The 22,881-nt window shown below is 49.3% G+C and overlaps 1 protein-coding gene across 1 annotated transcript; it reads right to left on the bottom strand.

Moving 5' to 3' along the window:
- Positions 1-299: 299 nt before the first annotated feature.
- On the bottom strand, positions 300-22,154 carry LOC116562829 (DNA (cytosine-5)-methyltransferase 3B-like). Its single transcript, XM_032295257.1, has 15 exons — positions 21,845-22,154; positions 20,974-21,035; positions 16,915-17,016; positions 14,773-14,898; positions 13,901-14,122; positions 12,810-12,968; positions 9,473-9,580; positions 8,411-8,555; positions 5,504-5,629; positions 5,334-5,378; positions 4,151-4,230; positions 3,722-3,834; positions 2,068-2,251; positions 1,395-1,479; positions 300-621 (listed from the first exon to the last, which is right to left on the bottom strand). The coding sequence occupies exons 1-15, from the start codon at positions 22,071-22,073 to the stop codon at positions 398-400; spliced, it is 2,010 nt and encodes a 669-aa protein (XP_032151148.1). The 5' UTR covers positions 22,074-22,154; the 3' UTR covers positions 300-397.
- Between the last annotated feature and the right edge of the window lie 727 nt (positions 22,155-22,881).

A 22,881-nucleotide genomic window follows, 5' to 3' on the forward strand; every position in this document is an offset into this window, starting at 1 on the left:
CTCAGCCTCCTGAGTTCAGGCAATTCTCCTGCCTCAGCCTCCTGAGTAGCTGGGACTACAGGCGCGCGCCACCATGCCCAGCTAATTTTTGTATTTTTAGTAGAGACGGGGTTTCACCATGTTGACCAGGATGGTCTCGATCTCTTGACCTTGTGATCCACCCGCCTCGGCCTCCCAAAGTGCTGGGATTACAAGCGTGAGCCACCGCGCCCGGCCTCATTTTTTCTTTTTCTTAAATAGACACAAGGTCTCACTATGTTGCTGAGGCTAAAACTCCTGAGCTCACGTGATTCTCCTTCCAAAGTGCTGAGATTACAGGTGTGAGCCATGAGCCATCACACCAGGCCAACCACAGATTCTCTTCAACCACAGTGCCCTGGGGTCTCAGGGATGGGGCCTACATGCAGGTTTCAGGGTGTGGAGGACTGGGGAGCACAGGAAGAGACATGGCCCACAGGGTACAGACTGCCCTCACATTTTTCTTTGTGATGTTCCTCACATCGTTCACGTATTTGATGTTCCCCTCGTGCTTCACGGTTCCAACAGCGATGGACTCCTCACACACTTCGGAGGCGACGTACTTTCCCACCTTTATGCCCAACTCTTTGAGGACTAGGTAGCCTGTGGGGGCCAGGGAGACTCAGAAGCATAAATGATGCTGAGCACACAGCAGCTCACCTCCTCCACTCCCTGCTATAGTAAAATGCAGATTTCCTCAGGACTGCATCACATGCGTTCAATCCAGGAAAGGCTGTACAGACACCATACATACTAGCTGTGTGAACTCCGCATGGGGGAAAAGAAGGACACCAAAACCAGAGAGCGGGAGTTGTTGCCTAATTTATCTCCAATTATACTTTCGCATGTGGAATGAAAATCGGTTGCAACATATCTGCACATAACAAAAAGCAAAGTGTAACAGCTAAGATGTACCTCCTTTTAAAATGACCAAGACTGCCCAGGCACGGTGGCTCATGCCTCTAATCCTAGCACTTTGGGAAGCCAAGGTGGGCAGATCACCTGAGGTCAGGAGTTCGAGACCAGCATAACCAACAAGGAGAAACTGTATCTCTACGAAAAATACAAAAATTAGCCAGGGATGGTGGCGAGCACCTGTAATCCCAGCTACTCGAGAGGCTGAGACAGGAGAATCGCTTGAACCCGGGAGGCAGACACCACAGTGAGCAGAGATCGCGCCACTGCACTAACAAATAAATAAAATACAAAGACCAAGACTGCCAGGTGGTTGAGAAGGTGGAGAGTTTTCTTCAGAGAAGGTAATCCCCCGGGGTCTTTCTTGCCCCGGATGAGACGCCCTAACCATGCCTTCTGACGCCTTGGCTACCCTCTTGCGATGCAGCAGCAGAGCATCCCCAGGTGTACCCCAAACTCACCTGTTGCGATTCCATCAAACAGAGACAGGACTCGAATGGGCCGCCTTCGGGCTGCGGGAATGGCAGGGTACAGCTTGGGGGCTTCCTGCCAGGTAAGAAAGGAGGTCATGGTGGTGAAAGTGCAGGGGAAAGACTCCAGCTCTAAGGGAGGGGCAGGCTGACCCTGCTCAGAAGGCTTCAAACAGTGCTGCAGCCACTGCAAAAAGCCCACTGAAGCCTTGATGGGGACTGGGGAGACAGTGTGTACCACGCGAGCCTGCATTTGGCCAGGAATGGCCAATTTATCCTTGGACACAGGCCAGATATGCACGCACAGATGCACACATGAAAAGGTTATCATCCCAGATGGGAACGACCTAGGGCGTGCCTCCCTCCAAGAACTAGCAAATTCATTTCTACGATTTCCTTCCCTCTCAGCTATGCTAATTCAGAAGACTACAACCATTTCTTTATATGCTGAGAAGCCGGCAAGGAGGGAGTGAACCCTGGCAAGGCTGAAAACGGTGCCCAGGAGCTGTCAATTCGACAGGTCTCTCAGCTGTTGAGGCTCCAAGAGGTTCCACTTGTACAATGCATCTTTACTTCTACTACTCTTTCTCTGAGAATTCCAGAGCATTCCAACACCCTGTGCCCCTGGGGTCTGTGGTGGTGGGGGCGGGAGCCTGTGGCTTACATATTCAAGCCCCGTGTCACTGGTGAAGAAGGCCTGTAGGCGCACGTTCCAGTCCTTCCGGCGCCGCAGGATGCCGTGACAGCGCTGCGGGAGACACATGTAGCAGCTCCAGGGCTCCTGCAGCTTGGCCTCGGCCGCGGTGCCTGTGCCCACCAGCACCTCCAAGCACTCCACACAGAAGCACCTGTACCCAGCAGCAGGGAGAAGGGATGCCTTTGTCATCCAGCTGGTCTCCTGTGACACCCCCTTGCCACTTTCCACAGGGAAATAGCAACCCCCCCCAAAAGCTTACCAAGGATCCACTGGTATGGGTTCACTGAGGTCTTTCTTGATTACCCCATCCCACTTATTCCATAGGCTCTCTGATCAAAAATGCTCTCCCAACAACCTACTTCACTCCATGGACATTTTGGATTACAGGCCAACTGGCAAATCAGGGAGTTACCTTTCCTGACACCCGAGTCATTCCCTTCCTACATGCTCTTAGACTATTAAGAGCACATCTAGCTGGGTGCGGTGGCTCACACCTGTCACCCCAGGGCTTTGGCATGCTGAGGTAGTAGAATTGCTTGAGCCCAGGGATTTGAGAACAGCCTAGGGAACATTTATACTTTTAATTTATAACCAAAAAATAGGCTAGGTGCAGTGGCTCATGCCCGTAATGCCAGCACTTTGGGAGTGCTGGGATTTGGGAGGCTGAGGCAGGCAGATCACCTGAGGGCAGGAGTTTGAGAGGAGCCTGGCCAACATGGTAAAACCCTGCCTCTACTAAAAACCCAAAAATTAGATGGGTGTGGTGGTGCACACTTATAATTCCAGCTCCTTGGGAGGCTGAGGTATGAGAACTGCTTGTACCCTGGGGGTGGGGGTTGCAGTGATCTGAGATCGTGCCACTGCACTCCAGGCTGGATGTCAGAGCAGGACTCTGCTTTAAAAGAAAAAAAGGGGGCCGGGCGCGGTGGCTCAAGCCTGTAATCCCAGCACTTTGGGAGGCCGAGGCAGGTGGATCACGAGGTCAAGAGATCGAGACCATCCTGGTCAACATGGTGAAACACCATCTCTACTAAAAATACAAAAAATTAGCTGGGCATGGTGGCGCGTGCCTGTAATCCCAGCTACTCAGGAGGCTGAGGCAGGAAAATTGCCTGAACCCAGGAGGCGGAGGTTGCGGTGAGCCGAGATCGTGCCATTGCACTCCAGCCTGAGTAACAAGAGCCAAACTCCGTCTCAAAAAAAAAAAAAAAAAAAAAAGAGAAAAAAAAAGCAAGACTCCACCTCAAATAAATAAACAAATAGCTGGGTGTGGTGGTGTGTGCCTGTAATCAAGCTACTCAGGAGGCTGAGGTGGGAGGATTGCTTGAGCATAGGAATTGGAGGCAGCAGTAAACTATCATCATGTCACTGTACTCTACCCTGGGCAACAGAGCGAGACCCTCTCTCATAAAAGAGAGCCCTTCCCTATACATGAGTTTTACTCCAAGTATGCTACAACCACAGCCACCACAAGTGTCAACCCCGTGTGCTGCTTCCAGCACAATTTAGCTCCCTGTTCCCATGCCTGGGATTCCATTAAACAGGCAACTGTCTGCAGACTGCAGGAACCGAGGAGCCTTGGGGGCCCACCCACATCCAGCCCACAGGACCCAGCGCTCACCGGCAGCAGCTTGTGTTGCTGCAGAGCAGCAGCTCTCGGCCCTCACAGCACACAGTGCAGTAAGACTGATAGCCATCATCATCATACATGTAAAACAGCTCGAGGAACCGATCCTGCCAGCGAGAGAGAAACACCAGTGAAATCAGAGCGCAGAGAAGCCAGGCCCTGCCAGCTTGTAGGTGGAGGTCCTAGGACACAGCCACAAAACACACTGCTGGTGGCTTGGTGTCCTTTAAAAGGACAACTGGCTGTGATACGTGTGCCTCCGGCCTCTAGGACAGCTCTCCCCGACCCTGCCCCAGCGGCGGCATGCAAGGCACCTGGGATGAGTGAGCTTCACTGATGCTCCACGCAGGTGCTGTTGGGAAGGACAGGGAAGAGTGGGGAGGCAGGGGGAGGAAGGTCCAGGGCAGGGGGAGGAGGACTCACCCGGCATGTCTGACAGAGGCCCCCCTCAAAGAGAGGGTGAAAGGACACGGGATTTTTCCTGCCACAAGACAAACAGCCATCTGTAAGAAAAACAGGGTTGCGGTTTGTGGCAATGGAGGCCCTGACACCAGCTGCTGATGCCTGGGGTCTCTCAGTTCTTGAGATTTTCCTCCGGGACAGCACCTTGCCTAGGACTTCTCATGCCTCAGGTCAGGCATCACAGCTTCTACCTTTCCACAGTGCTTTCAAGGTGCCATCCCTGCTTCACAGACGGGGAACATCAAGACAGGCAGGGGGCTGCCCTAGTTGGATGATGTCAGGCAGAACGATGAGCAGGGGGCCCTCCAACAGAAACAGGCTTTGAGGGCCTGGTGTGACAATCCTTGAGAAGCCTTAGATACTTCGAAACTAGGATTTTGCAGTGACTCCAATTGGCTTGTTGTCTCATGATGGGACTTGCCCACGCCCATGCCCTATAAACAGTAAATGGCTATAATTTCAGAATCCAGGTCCCTTAACCAGTAGGCAACCCTGCCTTCCTTTCATATCACCAGGTCAGCATGGAGTTGCATCCCTGGCTGGGAAGATAGGACCTTTATGAAGTCCATGACCAAGCATCCCTACCTAACTAGAAGTGTGAGTGAGCCTTGGGGAATAGGATTTCTAAACCGAAGCTCTTCCCGGGGTTCTCTGGGTCAGAGATGTGGTGTTTTCCTATTCAGCACTGAGTAACTGGGGGTTAAGAAACCAAGGGAGACTTCATCCTCACACATTCTGTATTCCATGAGGTATATTCTGGCCAGAGTATCCAATCAGTGGAAATCCCCAGCCAGTGCAAGCAGACTATTTAGCCTGACAGTGGCCACGTGTCTAAAAGCTAGTTAGGTGCAGCTCTTCTTTAGGAAGGCTCATGATACCAGTAATCTTGGTTTTAGGTTATGGTTCTCCCAGCCAAAGAGGCCAATCTTCCCTTCTTCCACACCACACCCTTCCTGTCCCTTTCTCTTAAGGGGCACAACTGGGTAATTCATTCCACAAACTGTAGCAACTAAGATGCAGGGACCAGGAATAGGACCACAGAGCTCTGGGTTAAACCCCGGCAGGGTGGATGAGCTGGGATAAGGAAGGCCTAGAGCCCCAGCCAAGGTGTGAAAGGGAAAGACTGAGAGGGAGAGAACGTTACCTTCCAGGCTGCTCTTGTTGTTGGCAACATCTGAAGCCATTTGTTCTATTGAAAAAGAAGGAGAAAGCATGAGATGAGGTTAGGGAGCCAAGTATGGACCAATTCCCGATCTGCGGAGTCCTCCTCCCATCTGCCCCGTGATCCCAAGGTAGCGGGTCCCCAACAATCACCTCGGGTCTGATCTTCATCCCCTCGGTCTTTGCCGTTGTTATAGCAATTTGTCTTGAGGCGCTTGGGTGGGGGGCAGTAGTCAGAGGCAGCTGAGTCGTCAGCTGTGCGTCTTCGAGTCTTGTTCTCTGTGAAAGGTAATTAGACTGCAGCCGTGGCTTGGTAGGAGGGTCCAGAGAGAATGCGGGCCCAGGACAAGACCATGCTATGCCTGGGTACCTGCTGCAATTGGGGCATAACAGGGGGCCACACTGAATGTATATGGCCCCTTGATGGGCAATTCACAACAGGAGCTCATTCAAAACCCCTTGCACCCAGGATCCTTAACCATGTTTACAAGGTTTTAAATGGCTAGGATGTAAAGGTGACTCAGCTCAGAGAGAAAGCTCAATTCAAAGCTAAAAGCCTGACATACCTATGTCTGTGATTTCTGATATCTCACATGCTGGGCAATAGCCATTGGGAGTGGCTACTGAGAACCTGAAACTGGTGAGTAAGGAAATGAATTCTAGACTCAATGTTAATTAAAACACTGACAAATGGGTCGACTAATTGGCTTATTACAACTAACCTAGACATATTAGTCTACTTTTTCAAATGAATATTTTATGAATTTAATTTCTGTTTAATCAACTACATCTGTAGTTAATAATCTGTATTTACTTAATACAGATTATTTTCATTGCAAATTTAGCATCAAAATTTAGATCTATAAAATATGTAATATGTAAAATAAGTGAAAATTTGAAAACAGCACTATAAATGTAAACTATCTCAATTTTTTTTTTTTTTTTTTAAATAAAGACGGGGTTTCACCATGTTGGTCAGGCTGGTCTTGAACTCCCGACCTCAGGTGATCCGCCCACCTTGGCCTCCAAAGTGCTTGAATTACAGGGGTGAGCCACCACACCCGGCCACACTATCTCAATTTTTATATTAGCTGGATATTGAAATGCTAACATTTTGGAAATTTGGTGATAAAAAAATCATGATTTGTATTAATTTCATCTGCTGCTTTTTACTTTTGTTTTGTTTTGAGATGGAGTTCCACTCTTCCTTGCTGCCCAGTCTGGAGGGCAATGGCACAATCTTTGCTCACCGCAACTTTCACCTCCCGGGTTCAAGTGATTCTCCTGTCTCAGCCTCCCGAGTAGCTGGGATTACAGGCATGCACCACCACACCTGGCTAATTTTTGTATTTTAGTAGAGAACGGGTTTCACCATGTTGGCCAGGCTAAGAGATCTGCCTGCCTCAGTCTCCCAAAGTATTGGGATTATAGGTATAAGCCACCGCCTCCGGTCTCCTTTTTACTTTTTAAATGTTCTCTTTTTTTTTTTTTTTTTTTTTTGAGATCGGTTCTCATTGTGTCACCTGGGCTGGAGTGCAGTGACATGATTTCAGCAAACTGCAGCCTCAACCTCCTGGGCTCAAGCGATTCTCTCACCTCAGCCTCCACAGGCACACACCATCTCGCCCAGCTAATTTTGTATTTTTTGTATAAACAGGGTTTCACCGTGTTGCTCAGGCTGGTCTTTAACTCCTGAGCTCAAGCGATCTGCCCACCTCAGCGTCCCACAATGCTGGGAAATCCAAGGTATGGTTATTTGCATCCCAGAGTGCTGGAATTACAGGCGTGAGCCACCAAACTCATTTTCAGTGAGACTGCTAGAAAAAATTTTAATTACATAACGTGGCTCCCATTCTATAAGTGAGATTTTGTAAAACTCATTTGTATTTCTAGTCCATCTATACAGAAAATCTTAATGGACACGGTTAAATTTGACTCTGACCCTAGGAAAAAAAATTATACAGCCATTAAAAATCATAAGGACCCTTTAGTGACAAAATGACATTGGACAGTGCTTACAGTATTGATATTGAGAAATGAAGGAGAAAGCAGGCATCCAACTAGTGTACAGAAAAATCTGGAAGTATGTGCACCCCAATGTTAACCCAGAAGGTATTTGTGAGGGTGGGATGTGAAGGGAGAATGGGGAGGGAGTTCAGATTGACTTTTCAAGAAATTTGATTCTTTTCCAGTGACCATTTTATATGCAAAGAAATCAGAAAAAGTGCAGAGAAAACAGTGTACAGTCAAAAGACGGGGAGGAAATACCGTATTTCTTTGATTCTAATTTCCTACTGCCTGCACGACGCACCTTCGACTTATTAACCACTTTTGAGGGGGAAACAAAACAAAACAGAAAAAAATTAGATTGAACGTATGGACTGTTTTCTTTCCTGAGATAAGGTCCTGTTCTGTGGCCCAGGCCTGAATGCAGTGGTGTGATCTTGGCGCACTGCAACCTCTGCCTCCTGGGCTCAAGCCAATTCTCCCACCTCAGCCGCCCAAGTAGCTGGGACCACAGGCGCATGCCAACGACAACAGACTAATTTTTGTATTTTTCACCATGTTGTCCAGGCTGGTCTCTATCTACTTGCCTCAAGCAATCTGCCCGCCTTAGCCTCCCAAACTGCTCAGATTACAAGTGTGAGCCACTGTGCCTGGCCTTTAAATGTATGGATTGTAAGACAAGTCCTGGATTTCAAGAAACCAGTTATCTTCTAATGGGAAATATATGGTACTGGTCAAAATGTTAGCAGGTGGCATACTGTTCTTCTTCAACAACTATTTTTCCTTTGATGAAAACATTGTATCTTGACATCAAGACAGATATCAGATTCAAACAAATTCTACGTACATGACCATTAGCAAGAAAGTGGCCAGGGAAGCCAGACAGGGCTGGCACAGCCTTCATATGCCTGGTTGTATTTTTTCTAACATTCAAAGTTGAGACCAGCTGCTAGAAAGCTGGGTGGGGTGACTGGCAGCAGGGGTGGCTGACTCTCCCAAGAAGTTGTCCCACCAGCAGAGACAGCGGGTGCTGCTATGGGGACTCATTCCCACCTGGTTGCGTGTTGCTGGGTTTGAGGCCCTCGATCCCAGTGGGCTTGAAGCCCCCGTGGGCCCACTCCAGCATGGGCTTCAGCTGGTCCTCCAATGAGTCTCCAGGGCTGCTGGGGAAGGTCTTGCCAGCTCGCACCCTAGCTTTCTGCAAAGGCAGAGTCTGTGATGAATGGGGGGTGGGGAGGAGGTGCTCGACAGGCCACACCCAGGGATTCCCCCAGCCAGGGCCTACATTCCCCTTCACACTGGGCCCTTTCATAGCCAGACAGCTGTCCTGGGCTGTGGTATGTGTCAGGGAAGGAGGAGCCTGTGCAGGGAGAGGCCTCGGAAGGGGGATTGTGGTTGAATCTTTCCATGCAAGCACCCAATAGGATCTCTTCCCCCTAGGAATGTGAGTGGTCACTTCCCTCTCAAAGGGCAGATACATCAGAATTAACTCTACCACTTTAAGATACAGAAGCCCCAGCCAAAACTAGCTCATCTCCTCTGTATCTTATATAAGAAGGCACTCGATTTCTTGTTTTATCTCCCTAAAGATGCGGACATTAACATGTGTCCTACATAAAGCACCATGAGGATTTCAGTGTCTAATGAAGCCTATGGCAACTAGAAGAGGCTGGCTCTTAAATGCTGAACAAAGGTGGGGGGAAAAAAATCAAGGTAAAGGGAGGGACAAGGTGTAATGGTTCGTCAGGATTAACATGGCCCACTGATAGAAGGCAGCTGGCCTCCACTGCTGTCTTAGCCATGAACTCCACCCCTCAAAAGGAGGCTCTGAGGTCTCTGGAAAAGCATATTCCCTGACATGAATATTGAACCTCTAACTGCCTGTGCTCTTTCCTTCTGATTCAGTTAGTGGTCCCAACAAGAGGCAGCTGGGATGGCTCAAATCCCTTTGCAGGAAGGCTGATTTGGTGGCCATCATATTGTTGGTATTTACCTCCTCCCTGGCCACCCTGTCCCCTCCAAACCACCCCTGGAAACACTGAGCTAGGTTTCTGTGGGTCTCCTGCGTCATCCCTGCTCTCAGGGCCTGGCCTTTTTTCCCTCATCCCATGTTACCTCCAGAGCATGGTACATGGCTTTTCGATAGGAGACGAGCTTATTGAAGGTGGCCAAATTAAAGTGCTGGCTGAACAGCCCCAGTGCCACCAGTTTGTCTGCAGAGACCTAGAAGAGAAAGACATCATCAACATCCACCTACAGGTGTGTCCCGGGTGCCATGTCTATGACAAGGTTGTCCATCAGATGCAGAAGATTTTCATACACTTAAACCAAGAGCCCATTCCTGGGGATAAAGTCCACAGATATCTATGTGAAAGGAAGTAAAGAAAAAAGCAGAAAAATAGAAATGACACAAAGTCTCAACACAGATATCCAGAACCTTGTTAGACATGACGTTGTAATGGTGAACAAGAATGATACTTGGAATGAATGCAATTAGTTGAACCCTGTGTTTGTGAGCTCTGAGGCTCAGTCCTAAAATGCTCTGTGGATGCTCCAGCATTGGGGGTTTGCACATATTCCTTCTTCTTTCCTAAGCACGATATCTCTTTACTTTTTACCCTTTTATTAAAACTATTTCAGGCTTGCATGGTGGCTCATGCCTAATACCAACACTTTGGAAGGCTGAGGCAGGTGGATCACTTGAGGTTAGGATTTCAAAACCAGCCTGGCCAACATGATGAAATCCCCCGTTTCTTTCTTTATTTTTATTTCTATTTCTATTTTTGAGACGGAGTCTTGCCCTGTTGTCCAGGCTAGAGTTCAGGGGCACAATCTTGGCTCACTGCAACCTCTGCCTCCCAGGTTCAAGCCATTCTCCTGCCTCAGTCTCCTGAGTAGCTGGGCTTACAGGCATGCGCCACCATGCCCACCTAAATTTTATATTTGTATTAGAGATGGGGTTTCACCATGTTGGTCAGGCTAGTCTCAAACTCCTGACCTCATGATCCGCCCGCCTAGGCCTCCCAAAGTGCAGGGATTACAGGCATGAGGCACCGCTCCCGGCCAAAAATACAAAAAATTAGCCGAGCGTGGTGTCAGGCGCCTATAATGCTAGCTACTCGGGAAGCTACGGCAGGAGAAACACTTGAAGCGAGACGTGGAGGTTGCAGTGAGCCAAGATCATGCCCTTGCACTCCAGCCTGGGCAACAAGAGCAAAACTCTGTCTCACGAATAAAATAAAAAAATAAAACAAGTCCCCCTAAAGAATGTGTTTAGGACACAATGCCTGACACAGTAAGCACCTCTCACTTACTGTGATTATTTACCTTTAGTTCTTGTGATTTAATCCATATTCTACAAGTCTCCTGATGTCCCAAGTCCCCAGACCAAGCATGAACTGGCTGAGTGGCCAGGGAGAGAGAAAATGGACGTTCAGGGCTGCTAATCAGAATCGGAAGACAAGGCGAGACACAGTGGCTCAGGACTAGATTCTCAGCACTTTGGGAGTGGGATTTGGGAGGATTGCTTGAGCCCAAGAGTTTGACTAGCCTGGACAACATAGCAAGACCCCACCTTCCCCAGAACCTAAAGCACAATTTAAAAAAAAACCGTCTTTACAAGAGATTTTAAGATTGAGCCAAGCACAGCGGTATGCACCTGAAGTCTTAGCTACTCTGTTCAAGCAGGATTGCTTGAGCCCAGGTTATTGAGGCTGCAGTGAGCCACGACAGCAACATTGCACCACTCCAGCCTGGAGGACCTCAGCTCTTAAAAAAAAAAAAAAGCTGCAAGACACAGGGAATGTTCTATTCTCTGTGCTCACACTCATACAAACCTCCGTTTGATACTGGACAGCCTGACTTCCTGTGTGGGGGTGTGACCACCATTGGTGAGAAAATACTGGGGCTCTGGTAGGGGAAAAAATGCTCATACACAAGTGCTGGTTCCAGTGCTCAGTGGCTCCAACACAACCCAAACAGCGCTCACATGCCAGGCAGGCACTTTCCCAGGCCAGAGCCCGGTCCCATACGGTCATCTCATCCCGTGATGCTGACAGCACCACACTGCATTGTATTAGCCTCAGATTCTGTCTTGCAAAGTGCATTTTATGGCTCGATGGGGCAAAGCAATTGCAAACAATCTATCTTCCTTCAGTTCACAGAAGTTATCGCTCTCTCAGCCCTGGAAGTAGCGGCCTCACTGCCAGCATGAGCCCAGGACTTGTCCTTCTGCTCCCTCTGCTGGTCATGGCAGCCATCTGCATGCAGAGTCTCTCCTACCAGGGAGACCCACACCCTATTATTTTAGCCCTTGGGGAACTTCAATAGGTTCATGGCAAATGGCCCCTTGGTAGCTCAATTCATGGGAAAAACAGAATCTCTGCCTGAGGCTGAATCTCAGGAATGTATACCCCTGGCTTGCTGCTGCGGCAACTCCAACCTCATTTAGCCTCTCTCTGAGGCTAACTTAGCCTCTCTTTTAGGACTCTGAGGGTGGGAATAATATTTACTTCTAAGAGACTATCACAGGAAAGGTCTCTCTGATCAAAGTCTTTCTTGAGGCCAGGTGCAGTGGCTCACGCCTGTAATCTCAGCACTTTGGGAGGCTGAGGCTGGTGGGTCATCTGAGGTGAGGAGTTGGAGACAAGCCTGGCCAACAGGCTGAAACCCTGTCTCTACTAAAAATACAAAAATTAGTCGGGAGTGGTGGTGGGCGCCTGTAATCCCAGCTACTCAGGAGGCTGAGGCAGGAGAATCACTTGAACCCAGGAGGTGGAGGTTGCAGTGAGCCAAGATTGCACCACTGCACTCCAGCCTGGGCAACAGAGCAAGACTCCATCTCATAAAAAAAAAAAAAAAAAAAAATCAAGAACAGCCTAGTTATGCCCAACACAGCTCTTCCCCAGCTAAATTTCATTGTCAAGAAAGATTTTAAATGGTTAATGTCAATCATCAAGAGACTCTGAAATAACCAATTCTACTAAAACCCTTTTCATAACTGGTATCAGGTGATCCTAAATCCAACTGCAGGCCACCAAGGCACTTGTGCCTGTCTCCTTCCCCCCCAGGGCTAAATGACAAGAGGCCTCGGCCATGCTTCTGGTCCCTTCCACGCTTCTTCACTGAACACCTTTGGGTACCTACTCATGTGGCCACTTCTGGCCAGAGTCTACACTGGTGATTCGGCCCCCAGAAAATAAATCTAAGAATAACATAAAATCCAGAACTTTCTAGCACTTTTGTCCCCTCTATGAGTAGACCCATAAGATCCTAAGAATCTGCTGTCGCTGGTTAACAAGGTAAATTTTGTCCTTCCTCCCGTGCAGTGTGAAGGCATAGGCTCGCCCATCTGCAGAATGCAATCGCAGGGCTCCATCTCCAAAGGCAATTGCAGAAGGAAGGAAGACACAGCCTCAAGCCTGCAGACCCCCTTTCCTTCCCCCAGACTCACCTCGGAGAACTTGCCATCGCCAAACCACTGGACCCACCGCATGCCCGACATGGCCTGTCGCTTGGAGGTGGCCTTCCAAGATACCACCATGGCGGGCCACCAGGAGAAGCCCTTGATCTTCCCCCACACGAGGTCCCCTATTCCAAACTCCTTCCCATCCTGGAATAAAAACCACATAAAGAAATCCCAGTAAGGAGAGGCACCCGGGGCCAAGTCGCATCCACATCACTGACCCTGAGGGCAACAAAAACCTTGCTCAAAATGTCACATGTAGCCAGATGCTATGGCTCATGCCTGTAATTCTCAGTACTCTGGGAGACCGAGGCACGAGGATCACTTGAGGCCAGAAGTTGGAGACCAGCCCAGGCCATATAGCAAGACTCCATTTCCACAACAGAATTTAAAAATTAGCTAGGTATGGTGGTGCATGCCTGTAGTCTCAGCTACTACAGAAGCTGAGATAGGAGGATCGCTTTAGGCCAGGAGTCTGAGACCAGCCTGGGCCCCATAGCAAGACCCCTTGTATACAAAGTAAAATGTAGTAATGGACATAGAAAAAAGGGATCCTAACAACACATAAATACATCCATGTGTAAGGAGTCTTCATGCAGCAATGCTTGAATCAAAACAAACAATCTCAACTGGTTAATTAAGCTATGATCCAGACCACTGGATTCATTATACAGACATGAACCTCAGACAACTCTAGTTCTTAACAGGTAAAAGAAAAAAAAGCCAGTCTACAAAGGTGTACGACGTACAATATATACAGTATGTGCACTCTGATGAACAGAATCACAGTATGTATTACATATGCAGCTGGAGTCCTTATATAAATGCCATGTTCAGAAAATCACAGTGTTCAGGTGATTAATACTGGCATTTGACTTATGTCTGGGAGAGGATTCAGGTGAAGAAGGGACCATGGTGCATATGGAAGATATTTAGAATTCAAATATTTCAATTATTACAATTACAAAAATTCTAACAGCTGTTGGTCACTCCATGTTTACTGACAGCAGCAGGTAACTGGTTGGGCCCCTTATTGAGAGTCCTCAATCACCCTGGGCAGGGGTCCCTCTCGGCGGTACCTGATACTCTGAACTGTCTCCATCTCTACTGTCTGCCTCCACCTGCGGGGACTCCATGCCGTCCTGCTGGCTGTCCTGGGCTAGGTGGGTGTAGGGGGTACTGCTGCTCTGGGGCATCACATCTGTGTCCTCTGTATCGTCTGTGAGGTCGATGGTGAGGTAAGGGCTGGGAGGGGACGACCATGATGTGCCTGCCGATGCTGTCGCCCGCCGTCTCAGGGACTGTGGACAGAAGGACATAGTTTGGGCCACAGCAAAGGATGTCGGTGACCAGAGACCAACGGCACCCCCAAATGCCTCCTAGGCAGAAAGAAAGAAGAAAGACCGAAGTTAAAGAGAGGAGAGACCGCTGAAGAAGGTTCTCCAGGAACATGTCTCCCTTAAGAGGTGGGAGAAAGTCATTGTAACTGTCCCAGCAACAGAGACAGAAAGAGGACAAAGGCACAAATGATGGGTAATGACGAGGGACTCCAAGCCTGGAGCAGGTCACTGGCTTCTTTAAGCACTTACTGTGCATGCGGCCATTCTTGCAGCGACAGTGAAGTGTTGCCTCAAGACAGGTGAAAAAGACATTAGTGAGAAGACTGTCCGTAAGTTAGTGGTTTCTACCTTGTCTCCAAGGTCGAGCAAGAACCAAGTCAACAGGGAAAGCCTCCATTCCCAACAGAGCGTCATCTGAGATCAGACCAGGAGAAAAGCCAATAGGCTTAAAGGGAAGCTTACCCAGGAGAGACAAGAAAAAGCAAGAACCTGAAAAGCAGTGTGAAAAAAGGACACAGATTATCCACCAGCCACAGCCAGGAGTGCAGTGAGGGAGGCACGTCTCCCAGTGAGAGGCTGGGGGCAGGGGTCTGGGCAACTGGGGAACCAACCCTGGTAGCCGGGAACTCCACGGGGGACTCCTCCACATGGCTGCGGCCCTGCCGGCCTCGGGTGGAACGTAGGGAAGGCCTGTGCCTCTCCCTGCTGGAGGCACTGTTGTTATTTCGGGTTCGGACCTGGAAGCAAGAGAGGACACGCACTGGGCCTGAGGTGACTGGAGGCCTGGGGTCTGGCGGGGCCAGGAGGTAGCCAGCTTCAGGACAACTGGAAGTGAACAGGTGATGAGGTAGATAGGGACTCTGGACTGAGAGCGGCAAGAATTCCCCAGCTCTTGGAATAGGGGTGACAGGGTGGCCAGCTAGGCAGCCCCACAATTCCCAGCAGGTCCTGCTCTGCCTGTCACAGCAGACAGACATGACCAGCTGAAATGGTACCTGCCAACTGGGATTGAAATATAAAAATCTGGCCAAGAGCAGTGGCTCATGCCTGGAATCCCAGCACTTTGGGAGGCGACGGCAGGCAGATCATTTGAGGTCAGAAATTCAAGACCATCCTGGATAACATGGTGAAACCCCATCTCTACTAAAAATACAAAATTTACTTGGGTGTGGTGGTGGGTGCCTGTAGTCACAGCTACTCAGGAGGCTGAAGTAGGAGAATCCCTTGGACCAGGGAGGCAGAGGCTGCAGTGAGCTGAGGTCAGGCCACTGCCCTCCAGCCTGGGCAACAGAGAGTATCATTTAAAAAAAAAAAAAAAGAAAAATTCATGTTCACTCTAAACCAAACTTTTATGCCAAAGAATTAAGGAGGCCAATGACTGGGTTCAGAAAGGCACCCGATCATCAGTCCGGAGGAGAATCCCTGAGGCTCTATATTCATTGTCAAAAATGGCATGAACTTGTTGCTGCAGAACCTGAGTTCAAATTCCGCATAGAAGAGTTCCCGTTTAACCTGAGTAAGCTGCTGAAATCTTCTCTCATCTCCACAAGGTGGATGATACAGACCATCCTGGGCAGGGAAGACTGTCACCCACACCTGGGATAGGAGCTGAGTGTCAGTCTGGTTTCTAAAGGGCTGGGTGACCATGAGCAATAACTGCCTTCCCATTGCCAGACCTAAAAACTCTGATCCACAGAATCCACCCACAGAAGTGGTGGACTTGCAAGGTAATTGGCAGCTGAGCCATCCGTCCTGCAATCTCTATCACCCTTGGGCAGCTCCAAGATTATACAAGAACTGAAAAACCACCTGAAAAAAATGGCATATACCGGCTGGGCGCAGTGACTCACGCGTATAATCCCAGCACTTCGGGAGGCCAAAGCAGGCAGATGACGAGGTCAGGAGTTCGACACCAGCCTGGCCAACATGGTGAAACCCCGTCTCTACTAAAAATCCAAAAATTGCCGGGCGTGGTGGCTTAAGCCTGTAATCCCAGCACTTTGGGAGGCCGAGGCGGGTGGATCACGAGGTCAAGAGATCGAGACCATCCATGGTCAACATGGTGAAACCCCGTCTCTACTAAAAATACAAAAATTAGCTGGGCATGGTGGCGCGTGCCTGTAATCCCAGCTACTCAGGAGGCTGAGGCAGGAGAATTGCCTGAACCCAGGATGCGGAGGTTGCGGTGAGCCGAGATCGCGCCATTGCACTCCAGCCTGGGTAACAAGAGAGAAACTCCGTCTCAAAAATAAATAAGTAAATAAATAAATAAAAAATAAAAATAAAAGAAAGAAAATCTTCCAGGAGGCCGGGTGCAGTGGCTCATGCCTGTAATCCCAGTACTTTGGGAGGCCAGGGCATGTGGATCGCTTGAAGTCAAGAGTTCGAGAACAGCCTGGCCAACATGGTGAAACCCAGTCTCTACTAAAAATATAAAAAATGAGCTGGGTATGGTGGCACGTGCCTATAATTCCAGCTACTGGGGAGGCTGAGGTAGAATTGCTTGAACCCGGGAGGCGGAAGTTGCAGGAAGCTGAGATCGCACTATTGCACTCAAGCCTGGGCAACAAGAGTGAAACTCCATCTCAAAAAAACAAAAACCTTCCAGAGACTTGCTTATATTTTCTAGAGTCAAAACATTTGTTTGTCTCTTTCTCTCTCTTAAAACCTCCCCTAGGGAGATCTAAGACATGTTTACCATGCTATGTAGCGTGGTGGCTAAAAGTGCTTTGGCTCAGGGTGTGGCTACTTACAGCTGGGCTTTCTGACCGAGTCCTGGTTTCCCGGAAGAGCTTCGGCATCACTGGGGTGTCAGAGCCATCCCCATCTTCCCCGTCGCCATTGCCTGTCAAGTCCTTTATAAGGAAACATGATGAACTTTTCAATATCGATAAGAAGTCACACAAGCAAAACAGTGTAAAAGTAAAAAATCCGTCATCATATTGAAACTACAATCATACTACTAATTCAAGAGACCAAAACACATTTTCAACTGCCTTATTTTGTCCCTAGATTCTGGGGACAAAATTTCTACAAATTCAAGACAGGACTGAAAGATAAAAGAAACGAGGCAACTGCAATACGCAAGACTGCTCGCCTGTGCCTGGCAGGGAGACCGGGTCACTCACTGCGACACACCGCATATGGGCACAGACACAGGCCAACCACGAGAGCTGTCCAGGAAGCAATGCCATGAAACCTGCCCCATGTCATAAAGGCCTCCTCGTGCAGGCTTCATACCCCTCACCAAAACCCAACATAAGCCAAACACAAAGACTGAAGCAGTGAGCAGCTAGGTCTGGCTCGAGTGCTGAGCACTGGCCTTCACTCACCAACCGTGTGGCCTTGAGTCCACTTCCCTCACTTTAAAATTGCAGTAACAGTACTTCCCTTGTAACACAACAGGGTTACATCAAGAATCCAATAATGTGCTGGGTGTGGTGGCTGACACCTGTAATCTCAGCACTTTGAGAGGCCGAGGCAGACTGAGGTTACCTGAGGTCAGAAGTTTGAGACCAGCCTGGCCAACAGGGTAACACCCTGTCTCTACTAAAAATATAAAAATTAGGCTTGGAGTGTAATCCCAACACTTTGGGAGGCCGAGGCAGGCAGTCAGGAGTTCATGACCAGCCTCACCAATATGGCGAAACCTCATCTCTACTAAAAATACAAAATTTAGCTGGGCATGCTGGCAAGCACCTGCAATCCCAGCTGCTCAGGAAGGCCGAGGCAGGAGCATCGCTTGAACCTGGGAGGTAGAGGTTGCAGTGAGATCACGCCACTGCACTCCAGCCTGGGTAACAGACAAGTCTCTGTCTCAAAACAAAATGAACAAACAAAAAAAAAACAAATATTTGGGCAAGAGATTTCACTACTGTCGCTGGTAACTAGCCATCAGGAACAAAATAGCAGTGCTGAGCCTCTGATCCTGCAGCCTCCCTAATTCCTCCCAGAGCTCGGGTGCCTCACTGTCTGAGTCCCCCAGTAGGTTGCCCATCACCAAGAGAAGGGAAGCAGAGGGTGCGTTTTCACTGCTTAGGACTGTTTTGACTGACACTGGCTCTGAGTAAAAGCAACCCAGCTGACCAACTCTACGAAGAGTAATTAGGAAACAGAAGCCATCAGTAAAGGCAGGAACACCAAACATGATGGGAAAAAATCCAGCTTTGGAAAAGTAAATGATGAAGTAGAAACCTTGATAATGTAGCAAGTCTTAAATGATATAATAATTGTTTGAAATTTCTTAAAATAAGCTTAGATAAGTTTATTCCAGCTTGTAAAAAAATTCCTTGAGCCCATACAATCCTGACATCAAAATCGCAGATACATTTAAAGAAATAAAATCGGCCAGGCACAGTGGTGCACGCCTGTAATCCCAGCACGTTGGGAGGCTGGGACAGGTGATCACTTGAGGCCAGGAGTTCGAGACCAGCCTGGCCAACACATGGTAAACCCCTATCTCTACTAAAATTATGAAAAAATTGCCCAGGTGTGGTGGCACATCACCTGTAGTCCCAGCTACTCAGGAGGCTGAGGCAGAGGAATCGCTTGAGCCCAGGAGGCAAGAGGTTGCAGGAGCCGAGATCGTGCCACTGCACTCCAGCCTGGGCAACAGACTGTCTCAAAAATAAATAAGCAAGGCCGGGCGCGGTGGCTCAAGCCTGTAATCCCAGCACTTTGGGAGGCCGAGGCGGGTGGATCACAAGGTCAAGAGATCGAGACCATCCTGGTCAACAAGGTGAAACCCCGTCTCTACTAAAAATACAAAAAATTAGCTGGGCATGGTGGCGCGTGCCTGTAATCCCAGCTACTCAGGAGGCTGAGGCAGGAGAATTGCCTGAACCCAGGAGGCGGAGGTTGCGGTGAGCCGAGATCGCGCCATTGCGCTCCAGCCTGGGTAACAAGAGCGAAACTCTGTCTCAAAAAAATAAATAAATAAATAAAATAAATAAGCAAATAAAAAAATAAAATCATACTCCCATTTCATTCATGAATACATGAATAAAATCAACTTCATAATGCACCATGACCAAGTAGGACTCATTGCAGGAATAAAAAGATGGCTTGCTATCCAGTAGTCCCCTCTTACCCAGTGGGGATACATTCCAAGCCTCCCCATGGCTGCCTGATACCTCAGAGCATGGAGCCCTATATGTGCTGCATTTATATCTATATCTACATACCTATAAAGTTTAATTTATAAACTAGGCACAGATTAACAGCTAATATTAAAATAGGACAACTACAATATACTGGGTTTTTGTTTTGTTTTGTTTTGTTTTTAAGACGGGGTTTCACCATGTTGGTCAGGCTGTTCTTTAACTCCCAACCTCAGGTGATCCGCCCACCTTGGCCTCCAAAGTGCTTGGATTACAGGCGTGAGCCACCACACCCGGCCCAATATACTGTTAATAAAAGCCATGTGAATTCAGCTTCTCTCTCAAAATATCTTATTGTATTCTACTCGGAGTTCATCCGTCCTTCCATGGCGTATGACCTGGTGCCTTCCTCCTTTGCACTTTTATGAATGTAGGCTCTATCAGGCATCCTCTTCTGCAGGAGTCTGGTTTCACTGCCGTCTTGTTTTGGATGATTTCCTTTCTCCTTAATCAACTTCGGCTCTTCTGAAAACGTAGCAACAGCTTTTTCTTTTTATTTATTTATTTATTTTTTTTACTATCTCCAGTAATGGCTATAAGCAAAACAGCTTTTTCATTGGCAAATGCAGCCTCTCCAGTAATTTTTACAGTCGAAACCTATTCTTGCATCTGTGTAACCATCCCTTACTCGAAGTAAATGGTTTGGTGTCAGGGGATCCCTTGCTTTAGGCTCAATGCTTTCTGGCACAACACACTGCTGTCAATCCGAACACATTTCTGTTCCTGTCTTGCACCTATGCATTTCATGCCTTTCCCACCTTAACTACACACTTATCATGCAACATGGCCATAACTTTTGCAGTTTGAGGCACAACAGCAAAACTAGCATGAATTTCTTTTTCCTTCTTCACCATTATACAGCTGGAAGATTTGTTCTTACCATGGACCTAGCAACTTCAGCATAAGATTTTTTCCTTCCTGGACAGGCATGGTGGCTCATGCCTGTAATCCAAGCACTTTGGAGGCCAAGGCGGGTGGATCACCTGAGGTCGGGAGTTCAAGACCAGCCCGACCAACATGGTGAAATCCCGTCTTTAAAAAGATTTTTTCTTTCCTTATTGAGAACTTCCTTCCACTTTTTCACTTAAAGGAAACACTTCATAGCTTATCTTTGACGTAACTGAATTGCCAGCCTCATCGCTCCTGCACTTTGGGGCCATTATGAACTACAAGGAGCATTACTTGAACACAGGCACTGTGATACTGCAACTGATCAGATCACGGAGATGGCCGGTAGCACCTAAGCATAGAGATGCTGGAAAAGGGCAGGACTCTGATCCTGGGAAGGATGGAGCAGGAAGGCTGAGATTCCATCATGCTACCAGAATGGCACTCAGTTTAAAATGTATGTACATTGTTTATTTCTGGGATTTACCATTTGATATTTCCAATTTAATACAGATTGCAGTTGACCGCAAGCAACTGAAATCATGGAAAGCAAAATGACAGATAAGAGGGGACTGCTATATTAGAGATTTATCAATGTAACTGATGTCCAGATTAAAAAAATAATTCCAAATATATGCAGAAAGTGTCTACCTTGGCAACCCTCCATACATTCAGATGCTAGTTCCTATGGGCCTCAGGTTGCCCATGTGCTGAAAGCAAAAGACGACATCCCTGAGCCTGCAAAAGGGAGAGCAGAGACCGTACCTGCGTATAGCTTAGCAGACTGGACACCTCCCTCTTGGAGAGTCTCAAGCTTGATCTTCGGCCTGTGGAGGAAACAGCCAGAGTCTGTTTTGAGGGGGCAGGCACCAGCCAGGGGAAGCTAACAGGGGTTGTTCTCCGTGGCCTGCGATCTCCCCAACACTATTGTCAGCCACAGGGGTTTGCCCTGAGCTCCCCGGTATCACTCATCCTCTCCACTGATATTATTCATAAGGCCACAGAGGCCTGGGCCCAAAACAACACTGAAGTTACCAGGAAGGGGAGCCCTCCAGTTCCTCCAGCAAGGTGCTGTCCATCCAGGGACCACTAACTACATTTCCAGGAACAATTCACTGCCTGCCATGTCAGCCGCATCTCAAGTGCTCACATGTAGAGTGTGGCTATTGTGGGGAACAATGCAGAAATAGAACGCTTTCACGCTCACAGGAAGTTCCATGGGATGGCACCGCTGAGAGGACAATGCAGGGCTTTCCAACCCAGCTGGGGCGGGATCCCAACTGAGCTGGCTGGGAGCTGCTCAGGGCAGGGTGGAAAAGGACCTCCCGTTCCGAACCCCAGCCCTGCTCTATCGGGGGAGAGGGTCGGCAGAAGACCACCCCTGTCATGACTGGCAGAGGACATGAAACCATCACCCTTGTGTTCCTCTCAGAGCCCCAGCTGAGATGAAAGTCCCACAGGAGAGGCCATGGGCTGCAAGCAGGCGTGACAGGCTCGGCCCTGCATCCCTCCTTGCTCTCTTCCCTCCTGGGGGACTGTGGAGGTGGTCAGACTCTCCCCAAAGCCTCCAGTGGTCTGCAGTGACTGCTCACTGTGTCAGCGCCTAACCCCACCCCAGTCCCCATGGCCCAGCCACCTCTGATTTCGGGGGTGCGGATGGCCTCCAGGATTGGGGGTGAGTCGGAGGACTGGTCACTGCAGGCCCCATTGACGAGGATGGAGTCTTCCCTCCCGCCGGCGTCCTCCTCTCCACTGAGATGCCTGGTGTCTCCCTTCATGCTTTCCTGTGGGATAAGCCAGAATGGGTGAGGTGGAAGGGAAGCAGGGGCACGAGATGGGCAGTGTTCCCCAAGACGCCCCACCATGGGCGCTATGTTCTCAGGCCCCAGGACGCATTCGCAGGATGATGCTCTTGCCCAAGCACCCCACCCAGGCTGCCCCCCATAGCCTTCCTCTCACCAAGCTCGGAGGCTCAGGACTTGGTTCCATGTGGACAGTCTATCCCGAAGGCTCAGACACCAGCACTCAGGACAGAGGAGGGGCCAGGGCTAGGGTCCCAGGCTCAGACTGCTCTGTGCAACTAGCCGGCCCCTTCAAACAATGCCATTTAGGACCTGCCTGCCCCGGCCTGTCTGCCGCCAGCCTCTGTCCCCTCTGGCCCTGGCCCCTTCTCCCTGCTCAGCCTCTGCAGGGGCTCAGGAAGCCAGTGCATTATTTTCCCTCCTGACCCCTTTGTTTGCTCTCTCCCTTCCCCTCAATCTCCAGGTCCTCTTCCCACCCGTCCCCTCCTCCCCCACAGAACCGCTTCTCTCCTCTCCATGGCAGCACAAGCCCCGCCTCACCCCATCCTCCAGGGCCCATTGGTCTGCTGGCCTGTCGATCACTCCCCTCCTCCCTCACCAGCTGGGGCTCACAGTCCCAAGTTCCCAAGAAGGGAAGGATGAAGGAGGCACTGGCAGAAAGGATAGGGGCAGTTAACAGGAGGGGCACTCCCCAGATCACTGTAGCCTCACCCTTACCTCTGGGACTTGGCCTCCCCACTGCTGCCCCTCCTGGTCAGGTAAATCAGCTAAGACACAGGACCAGGGCCACACTGATGGCTTGGCAGGCTGTGACCTCTGGGCTGTCCCATTGCCTGCAACATTGTAGGCACACAGATTTTGGTGGATGCAA

The sequence above is a fragment of the Sapajus apella genome, unplaced genomic scaffold (genome assembly GCF_009761245.1).
Source record: "Sapajus apella isolate SASKATOON/1434 unplaced genomic scaffold, GSC_monkey_1.0 scaffold33, whole genome shotgun sequence".
In the NCBI taxonomy this organism is placed as follows: Eukaryota; Metazoa; Chordata; class Mammalia; order Primates; family Cebidae; genus Sapajus; species Sapajus apella.